The following is a 17,839-nucleotide window of genomic DNA, read 5'->3' on the forward strand; positions in this document are numbered from 1 at the left end:
AATATTGTACAGTATTTCAGAAACGAAAAAATAAATTGTTCATCAACACTAACAAACAACGCTTCCGCGATCGCAAAAAAATACGTACAGTACATCGGTTGAGTGCGGCAATCTATTGAAGACATACTACTGCAACTCAATTGTGCTATCAGCTTTTGATATCGCATTGCGCAAAGATTAGAAACAGGTCAAAGAAAGTTCAAGACTGTTGGTCCCGCCGGAATGCTTCGCAATGCAAGAGCGGTTGTCAAACCGACTTGCGACCGCATGTTGGTCACTTCTGGCTTACAGCATTCGTCTTAAATACGGTGGTTCTGGGGTTCGACACTGGGTTGGTTCATACAAAAAATATAATTTTATTTTAGTTGCTGTCCAACCAGAAACTCGGTACTTAGAATTGGAGTAAGGTGCATACTGCGTTTTGAACACGGTGCTGCATTTGCAAGATTGATTGATTTTTTACTTTCCGATAATCCGGATACCCCGCTAAACCGACATTTTTTGACGAAACGAAGTGGTCCGGATTAACGAGGTCTCACTGTATATAGTACCGCAATTTAGTTTTTTTTTAAATAAAAATGACCTTTGAAATAAAACACTTAGTGAATTGGTATGCCGTATGCTTGAGACTGCAGAAAGGTGTCAATGATAAAAAAGATTAAAAAAAAATTCTAGCTGATTCAGATTTCAAAATATTTAGCATACCTCGTACAACAGAAAATCTGCCACGCAGACTCTGAGATTGGAAAAATGCTTGCGTTATTTACTTTTCCAACTGTTTTCATTGTTAATATATGTTCTCCCTGTTAAAATGCACTGTTTTATGTCGAAACGCTGTGATCCTAAACCGTGTGGCTCTTATGATTAATGGAGTGAGACTTCAATCTTATTTCTGTAGGAATGTGATACGCGATGCTAAAGTGGTTATTTCGGAGGGTCCTTCAAGTACAAATATTTACAATGCAGAAAGAGTTATGTCAGTATGTTGTTGTACTTAATTTAATGTACAGTATACCAGAATATAGCAGGAGAGAAAAGAAGGCGTCACAAAGATAATGTGCTATGTATCATGATCCAATTCATGCCAAAATGAAACTAGAATTACAAGTATTTATATACAAGCAGTAAAAGTATTGATGCTCCTGTATGTAATTGTATGGTTTATTGACATGAATTCTATACCTATACATGAATGTGGTTGTAAATTTATTTCACAGTACTGTATAATATAGCCTATATATATATGTTAAACCTGTTTGAAATAGTCATTAACATGTGGTTTATTTGATGTCTTAGTAACGTGGAGACAGTTAACAAAAGCAGCTTATTATGCAAGGTTAAATGCTCAGCCTAAATCAACGGTGTATCTGACCATTAGGTAAATATAGGCCATCAGCCTGTTATGCGATTACTTATATGGTTAGCCATGTGATTAGGCAATAAATAGTTACTCTATTACTTTTAAGTTTATTATGTTGAAGTTGAAATGAAAATATAAATTGCTGCAGAAATATTAGTAATAGTGTAATAAGTAATTATATACTTATGTTATACCAAAAGTACTGACCATTGGTTTCTGAATGGAATTAGCCCAACAATTGACTGTTTTTAAGAGCAGTTGAATGCCGTTGAAGTAGGGAAAAGCCGATTTTGTTGAGTACATACTTTATTCATGCATGTCAGGTGACACAAGATAAAAATCTTGAGTCCAGTTTTGCATTGCACCTGTTGGTCAGTTACGATCATGTTTATGACTATTATGTATGCTAGGTATTACTAATGTATCGGCTATTTGTGTTAATAAACAATTAATAATTATGAAACCTGAAACCAGATTTTTACAGTCACCAGCCATTGTGTAATGTTGTGATTAATAATCACTACAAATTATTCACAGATCTGTGCAACTTTACATGAGCTAAGCACTTGTAATCTGCTGTGGAATTAGGGTTTGCTTAGTAGAATATTGTAGTAAGCAATTAATTTTGTGCACCACTCAGGTTGTTATGCGGTAATGTTGGAATTTGTCTGTAGACTTTGGCTGATAACTCATGTGTTTACTGTAACCCTACTAACTATTTACCGAAGCAGCAACCTATCTCAATCTTATTGCTGGGATTCAAATAGTCATACTTTTTTATGAACAATTTTTTCGCCATATGTAATTACGTTATCATTAATTCATATTTTTGTTTTTTTGCAACGTTTGGTAAAACTTAATCCAGTTTGAGTTCATCTAGGAACCAGATTTACTTCATAGGTTAATTTATGGTAATATCATGATTGTTGCAACAACATTGGGCACTTGTTTAATATTTCCCTGTCAACAAATGCTCTGATTAAATGTGAATTTGTAAAATCTTGCACCTGATTCTCCAGCAGTGATTGCGTTTATGTGCTAAGTATTAACATCTTTTGTGGGTTATATAATATGATGTTTTCAGAATTTGAAGCATGTGTAATGATTATGGTCTCATCTCATACTTGTAATAAAACATGTGTTACAAGCACCACCACTTTTTCATGGTCCCAGATTATCGAGCATTTTAATGTGAACTGTCTCGAAGAATTGGCTGAATCTTGAAGTCAATAGCTAGGCACAGTGCAAGTTTATTATGGCTGAAATCATCTCCATATGCATATACAGTATATATAGAATATTTGTAAACACTGTTTAACGTACCATTGTTAAACAGATTGTTATAAGCTTAAGTTGTAGCACTGCAAAATGTTTGAACTCTAAGCCTCAGTGTATTGCCTGGGCTTATTTAATTTGCAAAATTTATATTTATATTTTTTCCTATTCACAAGCTTATAATTGTCATATTTTGATAGTGAAAAAGCACGTTTTTATTCTTTATCCAGATATTTTATGTAGGATCTAACTGTCTTGAAGGTTAAATTGTAGCTGTGAGTGACAGACACATCATGTGTTAGGCTGGCTTGCCACATGTTCGAATCACTTTCAAACTTCTTATTGGAGTGAGTAGGCAGAGAGGTTTTTGTCTGAAGTCATTTCTGTGAAGATCAATTATCCAAACTAGAAAGTCTTTCCTAAAAAAAATCAAGGCCGAGTTGCCGAAACCACCAATAAATATTCCGTTGTGATTACTGTTCATGGGGCAAAGACCACTTTTACCTTCGACCAGATTTTGGTAGGTTGCTTTAATCATTATTTCTTGGTTGCATGTTGTTTGTGTGACATGCATAGAAAAACGTTTTGAGTTTATTGTCCGGTCTAGTATTAAAAATTATTTTTGTGGTATGTTTAGTTTTGTACTCTTAGTCTCTTACACACTTTTTCACCCAAGAGTAGATAAAAACATAATTGCATTACTGAGAGATTAGGTTAAACTCAAAGGATTTTGAAAATTGGGGCTAAAGTTACTACTCTTTCTACCATTGTGTATATTGGTATGCGTGCTTTGTGTATTTACAGCACATAATCATGAAGCATGGTTGTAATAACTGTTTTAAAGATTCGAATAGGAGTTCGTATTGCTCTTCAAGTAATTCTTTCTTACTGATTGGCATATGTGAATTTATTCTGTAATTTGTGTTTAGATTTCTCAAAGTTGAACTCATACAATACAACTGCTTTTACAAACCCAGTTGCACATCGGCACTGACCCTATGTTCAATTTTGAGAAATAGTTTGGTTTTTATTGAAATAGTATACCAATCAGTTAGAATTTATATTATATGCTATTTATCATGTTGTATAAGCAAATTCATTTAGTGGTCGTAAGTGATATTGACCACCAAAATTTCCATCAAATACCAGTTGCTGAAAGTTAGATCAAATTCCATCAAATTAGAAATATACACGTCCAAGTAGAAGCTTTAAGCTTCCACTTTTACAGAAGATTGGCATAAAAAATCATTAATATTACACTAATTCAATCCTGGGATAAGAACAGGGTGAAAACTCATAGAGTTGACTTCACTTTGAAGCAACTTTCCCAGTTCCCGCGAGCAATTATATATGAATATATATATTTCACTAATTCAAGTAACTTCGGATAAATTATGTTTCAGATAACAAGTTATGTAATTGGTTACTTCAACTTTTAGTTAACAAGCCTCTACTGCTTGTTATTGTTCGTTTTGGCATTGCTTTGTCACAGAAGTGTCACCTTAGCTAGTTTCGTATGTTCCTAAAACAATCAATGATATCAGATATTTACACTTTTCTGTGTTAGCACTTACTGTTTAAATGGCATTGTTATGCTTGGTCTAACCTGCTACATTTCATATTTTTATGATGTCTAACCATTGTTTTTTGTCCAGGTGTGCACATAACTAAGTAGCATGCCAATGGGGTGCTTTTGTTCCAACCCTCAGAGAAGCACAGATGATCTCAGAGAGCAGAGAGAGATCAATCGTAGAATCAACAGTGAACTTGCAAGAGACAAGCATGAGTACAGAAGTACACATAGACTGCTATTACTGGGTGAGACCTTATGTAAAACCTACATTTTTTCGTACTGTCTTCAACTATGAAACTGCTTTTCAGCTAAAGAAGCTATTTTGCATTTTTTCTGTCAAAATCAAGAATGCTATCAAGAAACATTTCTAAGCTTACATTGTTCATATAGGGGCTGGAGAGTCTGGAAAAAGTACAATTGTCAAGCAAATGAGAATTCTTCATGTCAATGGATTCAACGAAGAGTAAGTCAAATGTTGTAGTTAAATTTGACTCCAAGAATTATTTCTTAGGGACTTAAATATTCCTTTAAAAAAATTTGATTAAAAAGAAATACTCGAGCCAAAAAATCTTGATAAGCCTTAAAACCTTTTTTGTGGCTTTTAAACTTCTTGAGATTGAGGTCTAATTGTAAACTGACTTAGTGTACCATGTACTTCTCTTGATGACTATATTAAACTCAAATCAATACATTATTAGACATCATGCATGCATCTGTTAATACGTTTCTCATTCTCTATATACTTTTGTTTAGTAAAATGATGTTTTAGATTCTAATAGTGTTGGTGGTCAAAACCCATTTTTGTTAGGATTACTGTTACCTTTTAATTTGGTTTTAAAAAGCTCTATACGATAAATATATATGCTCTCTTAATGAAAGTTTTATTGCAGTAGTAAATCTAGTAATGGCAGTGTGCCAAAAGTTGTAAACAATTTTCAACAAAATCAGAACAAATGCTTTGTATATGTAGTTCAGGTTTTCAGTGCAAAGCGTTTGTGTTGTCTGTACTCCCATGATAGTTCTAGGCAGGAGAACGACCCACGTTGGCAATACATTGTGGCCGATGCTGCTGTAGCTATTAGACGCACACTGAGAAGATCTCGATTGATCGCTCTGGATTGTTATGTAGCAGGCCACCGTTTGATGACATAAACGTTTGTGTCATGGTTCTATTTTTAGCGCATCGCGCTACTGAAACATTTTATTTTCACGGAAGCCGCCAGCCATCATACATTGTAATCGGCACCGATAATAACACTATTCAGTCGTGGTTGCTGCTTGCTGGTGTCCCGCATGTATTATTTGCTTGGTGTTTGCTTTTTTGCAACTTTGTACATAACTTTCGTAATTTTAAAACACACACGCATCTGTAGTTCATTGAAGTATGTTTTTTACAGCGCTAGTAGCAAACGCCAAAAAACTTTACTGTTAAGCAAGGTAGGTTTAAGTCGGACAATTTTTATTACACTTATTAAAACCTGTGAGATCATTGTTGTTTAGTATTCTTTGGAATTGCGGTTTCAAATGTGACGCACGAAAATGTTCCAGAACATTGTTGGGTTTGCGTTTCGTCGCCCAGCGCTATTGTGTAGAGTTATTTCTATGACGAAAGCATTAAACGTACAGGATAAAGCCTTTTTTGGACAAGTGATGTACCTTGTTCTTAACTCAATAGAATAAAGGCTTATAATGGTAAGGGTTTTTGCCCGTTTTATTACAATAATGACTTTTAAATATGTACACGAAGTCAGTCTTTTCAATTTGCCAATCTAACCAACGTGACAAAACTGCAACCACAAATAACCATTTTGATGTCTCTATCCGTTTGCTTTCGAAACTGATAAGAGATAGCTTTTGCCGGCGCGACCTTATTCGTTGCCACGCCACATCTCTATATAAATCTTAAGCGACCCGTTATGGTCTATTTTTAGAAGCGATCAATAACTGGCTTTATCGGTTGGGGTGTTGCGATTGCGGGCATGCCGGTATGTCGATTTGCTTCGTTCGTAGTCTCCTAACAAATTCCTTTCAGTTTTGCTTGCTGCAGTGTTGTAGCCTACCCACAAAATGTCTGGCATATGCTTTACATTTTGCAATTCCAATCAACCGACGCTTTAAATTTGCAATCAGAACAAACTGCCTTGTTGTGGTCCTTCATTTTTGGTGGCATCGATTTTATCAATAAACATACCATTTGGCCGGGCCAGCAGGAGTAACCACGAGTAAGCCTTATAAAAGGCGTGTGATTAGCAGGGACAGTTTTAGCTTTGCTGAACATGAACGAGTCATGTGAATATTTCCGATAATATGATTAATAATCTTGTAATATCTGTCACCCAAATAGATATTGTTACTTTGTCGAAAAAAGACTCCGGTTCGAACCATTTGGGGGGGGGGAGGGATAACGACCTAAACTTTTTTATAAGAAACTTGTTGAAGCTTTTCGTAACTTGGCCTTTAATTAAGTTTGTGCAAACATTTCATATTGTCCGTTTTTTTATAGTGTTTCTAAAGATATGAACTTGTTAAAACAATTACGGCTAAATCTTGAACATGTCACGTAGTTTTATCACACGTTTGTACACATGTAACAGACGAGAAAAGTTCCTTAGCTTTGCGTTGGCCTGATTCTAGAGTTTCCAAGCTTTAGGCAAGAGACCTTTACAACTTCTGTATCATAGGACACGACGTAGATTGGCGTTACACAAGCCCGTGTTCTCCATGTAACATAGCATCGAGCAAACACCGGTACAGGCGTAAAACCATTGCCGTATACAGTTCATTAATGCTGTAAAAGTGTTTTACATGTGTCATTGATAAGGATGCTATATTGTCGGGAAATTGGCGCCCGATGCTAAATGTTGGATAACAGCTACTAATCTACCCACCGTTGTATGTTTTACTAGTGTCAAAGCTATGCAACGCTTGTATTACTGTTATCAGCCATGACTTCATGCAGTGCTGTAAGCGCTATGTCGAAATTGACAGTGTTTCATATCCTTCCATTTCCAATGCCAGGTAATGGAGCGTTTCACTCGGTTCGTCTGCATGTGAGATGTGTTATGTATGCATTTGCAATACGCAAAAACACACCGTTTCGTTCTTTCCGTCCGCTCTCTCAAGTTCTAGGGAAAACTTCGCAGCCCTTGTACAGAGGCTCTTGAATTATTTATTGATGCCCAGTTTGAAGCGAACTGGCCTCTAGCACACGGTATGGGGAATACTTGTGGGCATTACCCAAAAATCTATCTGTGTGTGATTTTATTATGCATTAAACAGGTGTGTTTCTATCCGCATGTAAGATTGAAAAGCAAGGTCTTGAGTATTCAAATATCGGTTGTTTCCTGCTGAAGTGCGACGGTAATTTTACTGGTGGAAATAACAGGTTTATCCAACAACCAAGTTTTGTATTTTGCAAGTCACTCGTTTGTATAGAATACCTCAACAATTACGTTTGTACTGGCATTTTCGCGTTGCCTTTGTAATTAGTCAAAAATTTCCATAAAACCTCTACGTCTGAGGTCATTAAATTTGTAAATACTTTATTCTATTTCCAATCATTGTTGAAGAAAGAGCAAAACATTTTGCGCTCGCCCGTTTTTCACACCCTATGACAAGCGGCCGTCATTTACGTTTTGCATGCAAACACGTTGGTTCGATGCACAAGGTGCAATGGGGAAATTTCAAAAAAGGTCAAAATATGTACCAGTTAGCCCGATCGAACCGGCTCAGACGTTGGTCATTTAAATATCACTAGACGTTGCCTAGTGTTTGTACACTTATGTGTTGCAATTTTTCCCGTTTTCCCGCCCACGTTAGCGTGAGACGCGCACCATCTTACTTTCATGTATTTTTCTTTGGTTGTCTTTTCAGACAAGTTGGTTTAAGTGGCTTGAGTTTTCCCAGTGATATCCGTAGCAATCAGGCTAGACCGTTGAACCGAAACGTTCACTGAAGGGCGTGTCCCATGCCATTTCGGGACTGCATTACATAGGACATTTTTGTTTGCGTGGCGATTTTTCGAGAACATGTTGGTTTGGAACGCCCTTTCTACCGGGTTTAGTTAGCTGAGTTAACTGTGTGCGGGACTGACAGTGCTAATGTAAAAAGCGTGTGTGCGCTAAGCGATTTTTAAAGTGATCTAGTAATACAGTTATCGGTGCGCTTTGCACCATCTTGCTTCTGGTTTCTTTTAACTCCAGCTCGCTCGCGCGCGCATACACACGCTCTCATTAACATCACAGTGCTTTCTATAAATAGCCGGCTGGCTATAAATAGAACATTGAAAAGAGAAAGACTATAGCTCTGTCAAAGCATGATGCCCTATCCCTGTCATAGAAAGAGAAAACGGAGATCGAATCTTTACGCTTGCTCACATCATGCCACGTACAAATCCACTTGTAAAATAGGCCTATTTTTAGTATAGTTTCTGCTTTTATCTCAGCTAATCCACACATTGCTTAGTACACCCCAGTTTGCATGTACTTACAAATGTTTCCTTATCAACCTTTTTCCATGATAGCACTTTCTTTTGCTATCAGCTTACTTCTGGATATAGCCAACAAAGGCTCCATTCAAATTTTAAGTGCTAGTATTTTCACATGACATGATAGACCAAGTTTGTTACGTGTAGTTCTATAAATATTCTTATTGAAAACAAGGTAGTCTTTAAGACTGATGCATAAAAACTGCCACATCAGCTTTTCAATATGTTTTGTATCACAAATTTCTATACTTTCGCACTGGACACTTCTCTTTTTTCATCCTATTCTGTTGTTTATAAAATTTTGTGTTTTATATCATTCTTTTTCAGTATTCCATGGTAAAAATACTTTGTTTTTAGCGAGAAGAAAAGCAAGATTTTAGATATCAAAAAGAACATTCGGGATGCCATGGTGGTGAGTAATGAGTGCATTTAACACTGATTTTTTTTTGCATAACATGTTACTTGTCTTGTTGGATTTAATACAATAACGCTTCACAAAACAGTATAAAATCGCTCGGTTTATGTTGCGTACTTCCCTGATTTCCATCTGAACATGCCCTTCTTATTGCCATACACAATGTAATGTAAACCGTTCATATCATAATGTGGGCCTACGGGGTAATGACAACTTGGTGAGAAACAAGTTGACCTTGAATCAAAGAAAATTTGATTTGTAGAAATTTGCAAAAAAAATTTAAATAATGTTTCGTGGTTTGGCAGTTATTACCAAAATTGTATTACAAATTTGCTGCTAACGATAACATAAGTGGCAGTGATTACGACATCACAAATTAAATGTAAATCAACACACTTACGGCTGGTGTTTGAATCGAGTATCATTGTAGTGATAAGGGGGCTAAGCCTTACAGATGGAAAACAATTCTGCCAACCGGTGATTAGTGGAAGTTGTTGTTTATTGTCCATATACAAAGGTCAAAGGTGACAGTACGTGTACTAGTGAAAGTATTCTTGTCTTTACGACAGTCGGTACTGGACTAAGTTAGCGCCTACAGCCAAGACTGAGCTCAGTGAGCCGCAGCTTAGCATCTATCTTTACCAGTATATATACATCGAGGTAAGTTAGCTGAGGCTTAATGAAGTGAAATATTCTTATTACGGAATAAAGTAAGTTTAACGATACTTATTTCTTGTCAGCCATGCGAAACATTCTGTTCATATCTAATCCAAACACCAGTGTCATGCGTACCATAATCACCACCACCTATGTCATACTTAGCACCAAAGTTGTGTTTTTGCAACACATTTTTGGCAATAATTGCTTAACCACTAAATATTATTGATGAAAGGTTTTTCTCTGGAATATATATCAACGAACTAGCTGTTCACTTATGTAATGGATATGAAATGATTTTATTTTGTACAAAAAAATGGTTAAATTATGTTTTTGTATATTCTATGTACTGGTAGTATCGAACCGTCTAATGTGTGATTCCAAAAATCCTGCTTCATGTTGTTAACAGACTTGCAGTTGTTTATTAACAATTGATGTCAGAGAATGTTGGACATTAGTATGTGCTGCCTTTAAAAAAGACTATATAATTGCATATATCAATACCTAAAATCTCCCAAAGTGTGGTATGTAGATGCAATATTATATTTTAACCTTCTTAGGAATTTTTATGAGGCTTTTTAATTCAGAAAGGTTGGGAGAAACTTTAAATTTAAAACCACTTATGATTTCTCTGTTTGTTTGGTGTGGCTTCATAGCTACATAGACAGAACCTGAATGGGTAAATAGGTTTTCTATTGTACAGTCTAGCAAAATAGCAACTTGCTTTAAAATAACAGCGTTAAATCTCGTGAAAAGATTTCATTGATTGCAGTAACTTGTTAATTTTACACACAACAATTTCAATGTAACATGTTCTGTACTTCCAGCACATTGGTATGAAAGATATTTGTATATAGTAATGATGGGACAATTTCATTTTTTTCCAAGCGCAATGCTGATATTAATGAAAATTTGCGATTCTGATTCTTGGCGTTTAAAAATACAAGTTTTATCACCTGAGTTTTTTCAAAGAATTTTCTAACAGAATAAATGTACATTTTGGTCATGAAAAATAACTTTTCAGTATGGTATGTGTTTGAGTCACCAAATAACTGAGTTGGACTGCAAATCCTTCAAATTCCAGGGACGATCCCAATTAATCTTCCCATCACTGGAAAATCGCAAAGTGAAGTTGCAACCAATGTTGCAAATTAACGTGTAAGGCTCATTATATCACAATGCTATCAACCCAGGTGCGAGGATGATAAAAAAATGTTACATGTGGCTACAGACAGCAGCAATGTCTTTACCACACGCACTTTTTATGTTGACATTACTTTGTATTTCCAGTCTATCGCAAGTGCAATGCGCATGCTACAACCACCGATTGAAGTCACCTGTAAAGAAAACCAAACAAAAGTGGATTACATTCTCTCGACGACAATAAACTTCAAAGATGAAGACAATTTTAATGAAGTGAGATGGATATTCAATATGGTTTCACGATACACATGCAATTTCCTGCTTGGTTTTAATTGGTTTTAGGTTTGGTGTAACTGTTGTGTAGTACCACTGATATTTTGTTGTTGATTTTTCAGAATTTTTTTGATATTGTTCAATCATTATGGAATGATTCTGGCGTACAGAAATGTTATGATAGAAGCAACGAGTATCAATTAATCGACTGTGCAAAATAGTAAGTCACAAATACCGTCTGTTGTACGCATATTGAAAGGTAGTCAGCGTTTTTGAGAAGGTGTTCTCCGTTCTATTTTTACCACAGCAATGGATGGAATTTTATCCAAACCGATTGAGTTTATAAATGTGATAGTTTAGCATCGGTACTCGGGTAATAAAAAGACAATATTCTTATCCCTTCGTCACCTAACTAAACATATACCGAAACAGTGGAAGACTGTGTATATAACGCACTTCTCCGAAAACTATTTTCAGTGCTACAATATCTTTTGTAAACTTTGGAGATTAGTCCTGTATCATAATTGTGCTGTGACCATGTTTGTTGACTATAATTGCGTCTGTGACATTTTTGTTTAGATAGGCCTTAACAGGGGTTTTTTGTAGCAAAGGGCCATGCTCTGACCATAGGATGACGCTCGTAAACTGGTTTTACGATAATAGTTACCAGTAATTGTTCATTAATGGTAAACACGTCACATCACATTTTCCAACCATTGCTAATGTTTGTTTTACACATTGAATGCTTCCACCCATGAATTTGTCCACGGCATTGAACAGCACACAACTTTTTTTCAGTTTCCTCGACAAGGTTTTCGAGATTAGACAAACCAATTATGTTCCATCTGATCAGGTACTTCTTGAACTTTCATTTTCAACATCGATTTATCACAATAGTTACTCTAAAAACTGTATTTTATGGTGTAAATCTTTTACGAAAATTTGTTTATAAGAAACAGCCCACCTAATTCTGTACATGTTCATGTGTCGAAAATATTACGTGTGTTTTGAGCTTTGAATTTCTGTTTCCATCACGAATTCTTTCTATTAAGGATCTTCTCAGATGTCGAGTCCTCACCAGGGGAATTTTTGAAACTAAATTCCAGGTGGATAAAGTGAATTTCCAGTAAGTGCGTAACCAAAAATGGAATGATGTAAAATCATTATTTATACTAGTTCGTCGAAATTGGAATTCAGAAAGTCCCAAATAAACATTTATTGATTTAGTAAGGAATGCCATGGTGGATCTCATGTTTGTTAACTTGTTGTATTTATAGTATGTTTGACGTCGGAGGCCAAAGAGAGGAAAGAAGAAAATGGATTCAATGCTTTAACGGTTGGTCATAACTTTTTATAAGTACATGAACTTTTTCCTCCAGTGTGTTTTTGTTTTTTGACATTGCTGTTAACACTATATCAAAGTTTTTGTTTGAAAACATTTAAAACAACATCCTATTAAATGTGAAAACAGTTTTAACATCCTGCGATCATTGTTCTATCCAACGACTTACCTGTCGCTATAACTCTAAAAAGTTCCACAAACACAACATCCACGCAGCTCAGCAATATATAACATCCACATGTTCCTAACACACATCCAGGCGTGAGTTTGCCATATCTCTTGGTGGCAGATTAGCCGAAAAGCTCCATTGTTTTATTTGAAAATGACTGTTTCAGGCAAATTTTAGTATTCTTAACAACTGCTTGCAGCTTATTAAGTTGAAGAATAGTCATTACTGGGCATGCATACTGAAATCCTCTAACTGGATTGGACATAGTTGCCCTAGGACAACTGACATAAATCCCAAATTACTCATTCAAACGTGGATACAAAGGCAACTTGTTTGAAATTAACCCATTTTTGAAGTGGAGTGATTTCATAGCATCAGATGCATAAACAATTTTTTTTATGTACTTCATACAAGATGATCTGCAATTTGATACTGTTTTTCTGTAAATGGAAATTATGATTCACATGCTAGACTCTTCCAATGGCTGGTAGGCCAATTCATCTGTGCATTTGGAAGTGGTTTTACAGCTTCCTCACATGAAAGAGGCTTTTCTGAAGTTACATTTCATTAGCACAGAAAATTTACCATTTTCAGAACTTGCCAATTTTGTCGGTAGCTGATAAAAACCTTTTCACCTGTAATATTTGCAATCGTAATTGTGGTAAAAACTTGATTTTTCTTGTATCATTTCACTTTTACTAATGATTTTTTCTAAATTTAGAATCTTATACCATTTTTAGACGTTACTGCTATCATATTTGTGGTGGCAAGTAGCAGTTATGACATAATGTTACGTGAAGATTTGAATCAGAATAGGCTGAAAGAAGCTCTTGAACTGTTTCTCAATATTTGGCATAACAGGTTGGTGATATTGATTTTTTTGCAACCAAACTAGGACGCTTTTCAGCTGTCTAAAAGGTGTATGCAATGACAAGTTTATCCAGTTTGCTTATGCTTTGTTACCTTTGTATTATGAGCCCAGCAAATTGGTGTTTAAGATTGCTTTTAGTTGGAGAATTTAATTATAACAACCATTCATTGCTGTTAATGAGAAAACTTGGCTTTTTTATCCCAATCGCTTGAGTTTGTGTGGGCAAACATTACAGCCACTTAAAAGTAGATCAGAGAGGCAAAAATCAATTTGCTGTTAATGATTAAGCTGCGTTGTTGTAATTGCTTAAAAGGTCAATGTATAAAGCTAGAGTTAGTTCAAAGAAGGCTAGGTTTTGTTCATGACTCTTGACCCTTTTCTTTGCCTTGGACTAGGTGGCTACGGACCATATCTGTGATCCTTTTCTTGAACAAACAAGATTTATTAACGGAAAAAGTCGAAGCTGGCCGTTCTCGATTGGAGACTTACTTTCCTCAATTTGCTAATTATGTAATACCAGTAGATGGTAAGCAACTGTTATTTTTGACATGTTGTGCATGTAGTGATTTAAGACATTTTTGCTTTAAAATCACTAGTCCCAGCTAGGCTTTCATAGGAAAGCTATTGAGTTTATGGATAATGCTATATGTACTCTTCCATATATGAGCAGGTTATTGCCATTAAGTTTAATGATATAGCAATGTCATTATTCTGTGTTAAACAGGAACGGTATCTTGCTGGCAGAATAATATATATTTCTAGTATCAATACTATTATCCACATGTTGTTGTTACTTACATCTGCACATTAATTTTCAGCCACTCCAAATGATAATGAAAAACCGGCAGTCACGAGAGCAAAATATTTCATAAGAGATGAATTTTTAGTAAGTTTTAACTCTTATTATTATTTGCTCAATTCAATTTAAAATGCTTACTTGTCTTATCCAATCTGCATACAGTATCTAGTGCAGTGAAATCTTGTCTTGAGGCAAGTACAGTTTTACACTACTGGTAGTTGGAATGAATATTTACGGTCTATATAGTGTATAATTCAATGCTAAAACACGCTAGGTATGTAAATGATACTTAAACAGAGACAAATTAACTCTACTGGCATTTACCGCATATTTTGTCTTGATATTATTCCTGTTACAGTGTTTCGAAGGTCAAATGTATTGTCCAGCATAAGATTTTGTAGTTTGTTTTAAGCACCAGGTTGCAAAACTCCTAGCAATCAGTATGTCATTTGCATAAATCTTGACTCAATACTTACCAAGTGTGTAATCTTGTTGATTTCTAATTATCACCTTGAGCTGGTTTGTTAATATTTTACCATTTAATTTTAATAACTCAGTGCCTATCAGTTTGGAAAATGCTGTTTAGTGAGTTTATATTGGTCAACAATGCATTTCGGCTTTTCCGTTTTCAAATTAACATTTACAAATTAATAATCAACATTTACAGTTTCATCCGAGCTACAGGTCGTTATCAAGTTCTGCTATTCTTATAAATAAGTCTTGGAAGTTGGGACTTTACATGCAGAGCGAACAAAACTCCCGAAACGATAAAAGTCTTTTACTTGGCAACATCTCATTACAGAGAAACTACAAGATTCTGTGTTTATTATTTTCATTTTTTTTTTTTTTAGCGGATAAGTTCCAGCGGCGATGGTCGCCACTACTGCTACCCTCATTTTACGTGCGCCGTCGACACCGAAAACATCAAGCGAGTCTTCAGCGACTGTCGGGACATCATACAGCGCATGCATTTAAGGCAGTACGAGCTATTGTGACCGAATAAGCGAAGAACAATCATTATTGTGATGTGGCCGGTGCTGCCTCTGCGCGTTCGACCCGTAACAATCGTTCGTTTGCGCGCATCGAGGAGCGTAACGGGCTCGGGTCGGCTTCGTCACGTGATTTTCGGGACCTTTTTTGGCGTCACGTGACACCCAACTGGTACCGGGCGCCGTGTAGTAAGGCATTGATAACGTAGGTTTGCTGCCCAAACGCGCGGCACAGTTCACCCTTTTCTTTCTCACTGTTTTTTAAAATTGGCGGCCGATTTTTAAGTTGTCGCCGCAACTGGAGCCTTGCAATGCCGCCGCACAAGGCCCGACAAGCTCGATATAAGTTTGTTTAAAGTTTTTGTTGTTTCATTCTGTTGCGCCGCATTGTGTGTCGTATTGGGGTATTTTTGTCTTACCCCATTTTTCGATCCCGTTCAAGACAAAAAAATCGGCCGAACGCAGCCGTGAATTTGTAATAGGTCGCTAATGATATTATTCTATGACATTTCTGTATTTATTTGCTACGAGGCGCACTCGCTACCCCATTCCTTCCTTTCTGTTCGTACGATCGAAATCCACGTTTCTCTGCTCTGTATCATCATCTGGTGGTTGGAAAAAATACGATTTACGGCGATTTTTTTTTCTAAACTTTTGCTGCACTTTCCGTACGGTATTACGTTTCTTAATCGTGTTCAGTATATAAGGAAATGAGTCCCGTTTTGTTTTGGATGTTTCTAGTTCTCCAGTGCATAAATCTTTTCAACAATTGGGTCCCGAACGCCTGTCACGACCAACTATGAAATGAAAAATTTTGCGTTAATTAGAATTGTATACCATCGCTTAATATTATTGTTGTTATATTATTATTCTTATTGTTTTTCGTTTCTATCCGATACGAAGGTTCTCTATCTCGCTTTTCTTTCAAACGATGAAATGGAGACAAAACCGTGGATGGACATACTTTTCACTGCACAACGAGTCCTTCACCTAGCGATAGCATCTCCCTTTTAGTAATGTTACAGTCGTGTGCTATTTGTTCAATGTTCCGCACTCTGTATGGTTAAGCTCCCAGAAAACAGTATAAAAGCATTCTCCGGCCCAAGTAGTAACTGAACAAATCAATGAGCATCTTTTTAAATCGGTGACCGCATTCATGACGCAAACGAGATCAAACCGGACCATACCGGTAAGCCAACGATCAATTTGACATTTTGGAGCGGTCTTGGTCAAAGGATTTTGCAACTGCTGAATTTTCCTCAGTTTCAATATTTGTTGGGCTTGTTTTCACAATGGTCGGTGATATTATTATGCAGTGGTCGCGTACCAACGGTGTGTTTGCCAACGCAAAAGCATATGCGCAAAGCCTTCATAGTGATTTATGCTATCTAAGAGTCCTTTATATTGTATGTAGGGTTCGAAAGATATTGTTGGCGATAAATAGTAAAAAGTTCTGACCAAATATTGTTGTGCTTTTTTACCCATGAATTTTCAGCGGGTCAGATGCGCATAGAACGTCGGTGACTATGGAGACGTCGACAACACTAAAAAGATCATAAACTATAATTATATAAGTAAAGGGTTTCCAATTAAGTTCTAGAATTTTTAGTTAAGTTCTTCCTATGTCTAGAGGATATCGGGTTATAGTTGGTGAAACCGCTATGGCAATTAGATTTAGTGAACCATTTCGTAAATGTTTTGGGTTTAAGAAAATTTCTCCACATTTTTACAACAACCACTTTTTTGACCACTCAGTAGTATTCACTTTCTTTTCAATGTTGTAGTGACTCGAGTCACGTTTTTAAATGACTTGACTTCACTCGACTCTCGGAAAGTAACTTGACCAAGTCATTAAATCTTAGTTGTTGGTTTATTGACCAACTGAATTACAGACATTTGATTTCATTGCGAACGATCGGTTAAAGGTATAGCCAATGACATGACTTGATTTGACTTGCATTATATCTTGACTTGACTTGACTTGATCCAATCAGTAATTTGACTCGACTTAACTTAAGTCAACTTCGCAAATGACTTGACTCGAGTCTTAAAAAATGACTTGGTTACAGCACTGTTTCTTACACACCCCAAAGCAGTGGTTATCAACCTTTTTAGCAAGTTACAGATTAATACAACCTACGCTTTTTTGCGGCAAGCTTACATTACAGAAACAAAAAGCTTTTAAACCACTTCGTAATGTATTTTCATTCTAAATCTTATGCTTTCTTAGCAATGACGCGCCCCAGTGATAAAACCCACACTGCGATAAATAGTTGGTAATACGGTAACAGGCTTTTTATCTTTTATTTCTCGCCATTTACTGTGAGGAGTGAAAAATGGTTCTAATCTTATTGTTGCGTAATATAACAAGGAACCTGTTCATCAACAAACAGGAAAGAAGTGGCAAAGCTTCGAGAGCTTCATTCGTGAAGGGTGTAAATTTTAGCAACTGCCATAACGATGGAAGATTAGCACGACCACCGAATC

At 36.1% G+C, this 17,839-nt stretch overlaps 1 protein-coding gene across 1 annotated transcript; it reads left to right on the forward strand.

Moving 5' to 3' along the window:
• Window positions 1-830: 830 nt before the first annotated feature.
• On the forward strand, window positions 831-16,814 carry LOC143468594 (guanine nucleotide-binding protein G(s) subunit alpha-like). The gene is made up of 13 exons (XM_076965919.1): window positions 831-3,155; window positions 4,291-4,453; window positions 4,599-4,671; window positions 9,052-9,106; window positions 11,057-11,182; window positions 11,305-11,402; window positions 11,981-12,035; window positions 12,235-12,308; window positions 12,460-12,518; window positions 13,434-13,554; window positions 13,960-14,090; window positions 14,383-14,450; window positions 15,215-16,814. The coding sequence occupies exons 2-13, from the start codon at window positions 4,312-4,314 to the stop codon at window positions 15,356-15,358; spliced, it is 1,146 nt and encodes a 381-aa protein (XP_076822034.1). The 5' UTR covers window positions 831-3,155; window positions 4,291-4,311; the 3' UTR covers window positions 15,359-16,814.
• Window positions 16,815-17,839: the final 1,025 nt, after the last annotated feature.

This window comes from Clavelina lepadiformis, chromosome 8 (genome assembly GCF_947623445.1).
Source record: "Clavelina lepadiformis chromosome 8, kaClaLepa1.1, whole genome shotgun sequence".
NCBI lineage: Eukaryota > Metazoa > Chordata > Ascidiacea > Aplousobranchia > Clavelinidae > Clavelina > Clavelina lepadiformis.

Bases quoted from the DNA above. Each gene is read 5' to 3' on its own strand.
- LOC143468594 (XM_076965919.1), top strand. From the start codon at position 4,312: ATGCCAATGGGGTGCTTTTGTTCCAACCCTCAGAGAAGCACAGATGAT. The intron at 9,107-11,056 runs GTGAGTAATGAG...TTGTATTTCCAG, and splicing joins ACATTCGGGATGCCATGGTG to TCTATCGCAAGTGCAATGCG. The intron at 12,519-13,433 runs GTTGGTCATAAC...TACCATTTTTAG, and splicing joins ATGGATTCAATGCTTTAACG to ACGTTACTGCTATCATATTT.